Source organism: Macrosteles quadrilineatus, unplaced genomic scaffold, assembly GCF_028750875.1.
Source record: "Macrosteles quadrilineatus isolate MER2022 unplaced genomic scaffold, UCM_ALF_1.0 Scaffold_3__2_contigs__length_128488019, whole genome shotgun sequence".
Taxonomy (NCBI): domain Eukaryota; kingdom Metazoa; phylum Arthropoda; class Insecta; order Hemiptera; family Cicadellidae; genus Macrosteles; species Macrosteles quadrilineatus.
The window spans coordinates 39,716,119-39,722,595 of record NW_026542596.1 but is presented as its reverse complement, the minus strand read 5'-3'; the positions used below and the strand labels follow the sequence as shown (position 1 = coordinate 39,722,595).

Here is a 6,477-nt window from a genome sequence, read left to right as displayed (position 1 = left end):
TCATAAGACCAAGGAATTAAGCGAAAAAGTCAAAACTACATGGCAAATATTAGATCATTCAACTCAGCTTTTGCCATGGTGAGTTCAGAATCACATCTGGATGAATCGTTACTAGGCGGAATTTATAACTTCAGAATCCATGACAATTTTCATCACCGAATAGGGAGCCAAACCAAAACTGTGATAGAGATTTAATGGAGGAAATTGCATTGTATTTAAATGACGTCAACCCCTATGTCCGCTCTTTTAAAACCATGGCTGAAATTTGTCATCAGTCTGGTGACAACGAAGTTTTAATGTATATTGTGACTGATAAAGACTTGGACGTAAGACGTTATAACGATGCTGTCACCACTGACGTAGCGGCTATATTTCGGGCAAGGGATGGGGAACCTCCAGGGGAACGTAATTTAATAGTTTACTCAAAATCACATGGAATACGAAGAGTTTCAGTTCTTGAGCCTTCTTTAGATCCGATGGCATATCCACTTTTGTTTCCAGGGGGTGACAGTGGATGGAATCCTGGAATGTTGCATGCTCCTGGGACGTCAAGACAACGCAACAGATTAACGATGTTACAGTACACTTCATATAGACTTGCTATCAGAGATGAATTTAGTATACTGCATAGGTCCCAAAAACTTTTCTTGCAATGGGTGGTGGATATGTACGTAAGGATCGAGGGAACAAGATTAGATTTCATTCGAAACCATCAAAACCAACTTCGAGCTGATTTGTACTTGAACGTCTGTGACTTTTTTCACGATCGTGTTGAAAATCAGAACCATCGTCTTGGGAGACAAGTCATTTTACCATCTTCATTCATAGGCTCGCCACGCAACATGAATCAAAACTACCTTGACGCGATGGCTATAGTTCAAAAATTTGGCAAACCGTCATTATTTATTACAGTTACGTGTAATCCCAAATGGATCGAGATTGTACAAAACTTGGAACCTGGAGAGTTACCTCACTTTAGACCTGATTTAGTTGTAAGAGTTTTTCACACTAAACTCAAAGAGTTAGTATCTGAAATTATGAAAAACCAAATATTTGGAAAACCTGTAGCTTTAATATACACTATCGAATTCCAAAAACGGGGATTACCACACGCACACATATTGTTGACGTTAGACGAGGAAGACAGAATTCAAGATGCCGAAACAATTGATCAAATTGTACATGCTTATCTTCCCGATAAAGAACGTTACCCAATGCTCTTTGAAAAAGTGAAGAACCAAATGATTCATGGCCCATGTGGCACTTTGAATCCTCGGTCACCGTGTATGAAGGATGGCGAATGCAGTAAAAGATTTCCTAAAGATTTTAATGAAACCACTAGGGAAAATGTTAATGGATATGCTGTATATAAGAGACCTGACAACAACAACACTGTAGATGTTTGAGGAAGTACTGTGGACAATCATTTTATAGTGCCTTATAATCCCTATTGCTGCAAAATTCGACTGCCACATAAATGTTGAGGTTTGTAGTACTGTTAAGAGTATAAAATATATTTACAAGTATATTTATAAAGGATACTATTGTGCCACTTTAAGGTTTAGCACGTCAAATGACAATGAAATTGTTAATGACGAAATAGATAGGTATTTGAATTGCCGATATGTTGGGTCAGTTGAGGCTGTATGGCGTATCTTTGAATATGAAATGCATTTCCAGAGCCATCACATTGAGCGCCTAGATATTCATTTACCTAGGCAGCACACAATTGCTCGATTTCGAGCAACGGGTTCACTAGTTCTATTTAAATAGGGAATAAATGTGATATTTTTAAGGAGACATTTTAGTGTAAATCTAATCAGGCAAATGGAAATTCGCTTAGTCTGCAGGTTTGCTGTGGCGGGGGTATTTCATACTGCTGAGAGAAATATTATCTGGCAAACTTACTTGTATAATTGCTTGGTTGGTCAGTTTATCTAAAACAAAGATTAGTGTTACGTTTGGGAGTGCACAAACATTTGCACACTTAGCCCCATAGGATCAGTATTCTGCATTAAAGTAAATCAGTGACATCAGTGGCACACATAACATTGACTCTTGCTAAGACCCAGAAAGATTAAATTTTATTACTTTGACTGGTAATAAAACATAAAAATCTTTTATGCAAACCTGAAATTTGTTGTTTCATAACAGAACACAAATTCAGTAATAAAAACTATATAAACATAAACTCAGCAGGAAGCGACGTCATCAATTAATTTATGGGATGCCGGTCACCCTTAAATGTCGAGGGAGTTTCCGCCATGACAGACCTCGGTGTTCTATAAGAGCTGGTGAAGTTGTTCACTAGTCGCTAAAACAAATCACTCTAAAATAGTTCATATTTTACTAGATACCAATATTACTTGAATTAACCACAAATACCTGGGTACCATTGCACGTTGGTGTGGAATTTTGTTTGGAATGTAAAAAAATTAAACATCCATATATACAGTATATATTACAACAATATATTACAGTATATATTTTCAACAAATTTTTGTTTTACTTATAAGCAATAACATCACCAACTGCTGTCTACAACATGTAATAACACATTAATAAATTATAAAATATACTACTCGGAACTTTTATATTCTATAATTATATAAGGTTTAAGGTAATTAAAGATCCATATGACTAAAAACCATAGATGGGAAAGTTAGTAAAAAATTCTAGCTAGTTAGAAGTTATTAGTTAGTCCCGTAAAAAGTAACTGATAGAAGTTATTAGTTAGTTTAAAAACTAACTGATAGAAAAAAAGTTAGCTTTCGTAGAAGTTAGCTGTTTGTTGATGGGCAGTTGTTTTTGTTATATATTCAAGAAGAGTTTTATGTTATATTAATTAGAGGCAAGTTGACCTCATCAAATAGTTTAAATGTTAACTTATCGGGCCTGGTGAAGGAACCAAACCAGGATGAGTCATTCGGTCAAAGTCCAAGAGGCTGACCAGCCGATCGAGAAGGCACAGTGACGGAACGCCATTCGACGTTATGAACCCGGTGAGTAAAGTCAACTCGTACGCTTACAGTGTTAGTAGCCTAGTCTGCTAGTGTCCTGTACTTGTCCGGTTCTGTTCATTTCCAACGTCCGAGTCATAAAAGTGGCGACGAGGATAAAACAAAAGTTTATTTGTTTGATGAATTTCGTAATGACACATCCTGGTTACCGGGTTATTAGGTTAACATTCTACGGCTGTGTTGGGTTAAATGGAGATTGAATGGAGTTCTAATACTTTTGAAAAATAAAAACATTGTTCTGTCTTTTACTTCTAAGTATATACCAATCATGATTTTAAGAGGCAGAAGTGTTATATTAACCAATCAATTAAAAGGTTTTGTAAAATAGTAATTAAGTTATACGTCGAAATTTGGATCTCCAATTTAGTCGTTAGAGTCAAAATCATACATCACCAATACGATTTAAAAAATAATCAATATAGACATTATATAACAACTAGGGTCGTCTGATTAACAAAAGTACATTTATTGGGAGCAGGCAAGCGTTGTCGACTGAAATCGTAAACAAGCGATAAGCAGAAGCAGCTGCATCAATAAATGATAATGAGCTCATAAGGGATCCTGTCTAGTCCTGTCTGTCTCACGCACGCGCATACACATACATACAATGCCTTTATAGTCTATCCAAAACAATTTAAATCACTTTACTCCCAGTGTGGTTTTGGTTGACATTGTACTTTTGTGTTGTATTTTAATTCTTAATAATTCTGCAAACACTACGAAGCACAAAGCTGAAGTTAGTAATGTTGTATTGAATGGTTGTGTTCAGTGGCATAACAGAAGGGCCCGCAATGCGGGGGGGGGGTCCGGGAGCAGGAGGGGCCCGCGAACGGCGTGAACCGATGAGCGGAAACCGGCGAGCAGAGAGGCCCGCTAGACCAGTGGAGCCGAAAATTGGAGTTCATTCTTATTCAAATTTATGATTAATCATTTAATAATTGTATTAAACAAGTAATAACATTAATGTTGAGACATTGTTAATTGAGCGGAGCGAGCGAATCTCTTATACATCGACTCTTATGCATTTCGTAATACGCAAACTCCTCATAGACGGCTGAATCAATCGTTTTCAAATTTTGCATGGTGATAAAGACCATATCGGTGAGTGCCAACATCTATATGGCGTTAAAAAATTCTCTCAGGAATCCGCCCCAGTGGGTCTCAAAATTTCAATGTAATCTTTATGGAAGCAGCATTTGACACATAAACAAAGACATATGATCAGCAGTTGACTTTTGAATACAGTAGATAAAGAAATAGCTGATAGCATTATTCCACAGATATTAGAACAGAAACGGTATGGATCATAAATATAATCAAATGACGACACTAGCTTGAGGCCCGTGACGTAGGAAGTGGTAAAGTAAGTTGTCAAAATGAGCTGTCCGGAGTGTGGAAACTGTTTATGACCATAAGATTTATGTATCTGCATTCCTAAAATTTGATGGGAAGGGAGGAAACGGGTCCGCGACGTAGGAAGTGGTGAAGGAAGTAGTCAAGCTGAGCTGTCCGGAGTGTGGGAACTGTTTATGATGATTAGATTAAGGTATCTGCAATCCTAAAAAAGCTATGGGAAGGGAAGGAAACAGGTCCGCGACAAAGGAAGTGGTGAAGGAAGTAGTAAAAGCGAGCTGTTCGGGGTATGGGATCTGTTTATGACAATTAGATTAAGGTATCTACAATCATAAAATGCTATTGGAAGGGAGGAAAACAGGTCCGCTACGTAGGTAGTGGCGAAGGAAGTAGTCAAGGCGAGCTGTCCGGAGTGTGGGAACTGTTTATGAAATTTAGATTAAGGTATCTGCAACAGTGGCGTAACAGCCGCCCCCGCAGACCCCGCGGTGCGGGGGGGCCCGCGAGGTTTAGGGGCCTGCGAGGTTAAGATACCCTTTTCTCATAAAACCGTCCGTAAAACCGATCCTTTGTTCACAAATGTTTTTCTCTCCTGACAAATTATAAATAAAAAAACGATGTGTTGGTAGATACTTTTATTCTGCCAAATCTACTAAAGTTTTATCTTTTAATTAACAATATTGTTAACGAAACGCCAACGCTCACTACGATCACCCGACGATGTGTATTGTCAGTATGGTTGTGTAGCTTCATGCTAGCGCTAGGAGCTGTGTGTGCCGGGCCTGCCGCCGCGCCGTGGCGACACACACTCGGAGCCAGCCCCTCGGCCCTCCCCCCTCCGACACTAACCGCTCACGTGTACTCAGCTGACCGTAGATCACCTGATTTTGGAGATCCATTCCATGCGGATTGCGAGTGCCTCGTCAGTAGTGCATGTCGCGAGAGTTTCTCAATCAGGTGGCATGTCATTAAATTGGGCTAATTTAGTGAAGCACTAACATTTACAGTTGGGACCACGAAAGTTTGCAGTTGGCGGCAGCCAATCACAAGACTAGTGCGACGTTGCCATATCGCCCTTTGACGACACTAATTAAAATACTAAACAACATTTTTTAAACAGCTGGTATTATTCGATTTGGCAACACCGCACTGCCCTCATTGGCTCATTTGAAGTCAAATGGTAAATATGCTACTCCCTCAACTGCAAACTTTCGTGGTCCCGACTCAAATTATAGTTGGAAGCTTGGTTGAGTTTAGTAATGAATGTGAATGGTGGAGTAATGGAGTAGCCCATCTTACTAATATTATATATTATATATATTAATCACGGACATAACTCCCAAGTTTATTATCACTGTGACAGTGACAAAATATAAAATATGTTTCAAGGACGACTCTGGTCGTGTGGTTGAAGAATAGGTAAATACTTGATATTGCTAGAGACCATCCTCTGCCAGTCTGATCGTGTAGGCCGTATGCCTGCCGTCACCTACGTCATGTGATAGTTGTGGTGTGGTGATGGTTGTGGTATATAGTGCTGTGGTGGGGAATGGGAGGGGTAGTAGGGGGCCCACAGACATATTTGCGGGGGGGCCCGGGGAAATACTGTTACGCCACTGATCTGCAATCCTAAAATGCTATGGAAAGGGTGGGAAACAGGTCCGTGACGTAGGAAGTGGTGAAGGAAGAAGTAAAGGCGAGTTGTTCAAAAGTGTGGGATCTGTTTATGACCAATAGATTAAGGTATTTGCAATCCAATAATGCTAAAGAAGGGAGGTAAACAGGTCCGTGACGGAGGAAGTGATGAAGGAAGAAGTAAAGGCGAGTTTTTTGGAGTGTGGGAACTGTTTATGATGATTAGATTAAGGTATCTGCAATCCTAAAATGCTATGGAAAGGGAGGGAAACAGGTCGGTGACGTAGGAAGTGGTGAAGGAAGTAGTAAAGGCGAGTTTTTCGGAGTGTGGGAACTGTTTATGACCAATACATTAATAAGGTATTTGCAATCCAATAATGCTAAGGGAAGGGAGGGAAACAGGTCGGAGACGTAGGAAGTGGTCAAGGCGAGCTGTCCAGAGGGTGGGAACTGTTTATGACGATTAGAT

General features: G+C 39.5%; 1 protein-coding gene across 1 annotated transcript; it reads left to right on the top strand.

Moving 5' to 3' along the window:
- The first annotated feature begins 254 nt into the window (after window positions 1-254).
- Window positions 255-1,406, top strand: LOC128989131 (uncharacterized). Its single transcript, XM_054410998.1, has one exon. The coding sequence runs from the start codon at window positions 255-257 to the stop codon at window positions 1,404-1,406; it is 1,152 nt and encodes a 383-aa protein (XP_054266973.1).
- Window positions 1,407-6,477: the final 5,071 nt, after the last annotated feature.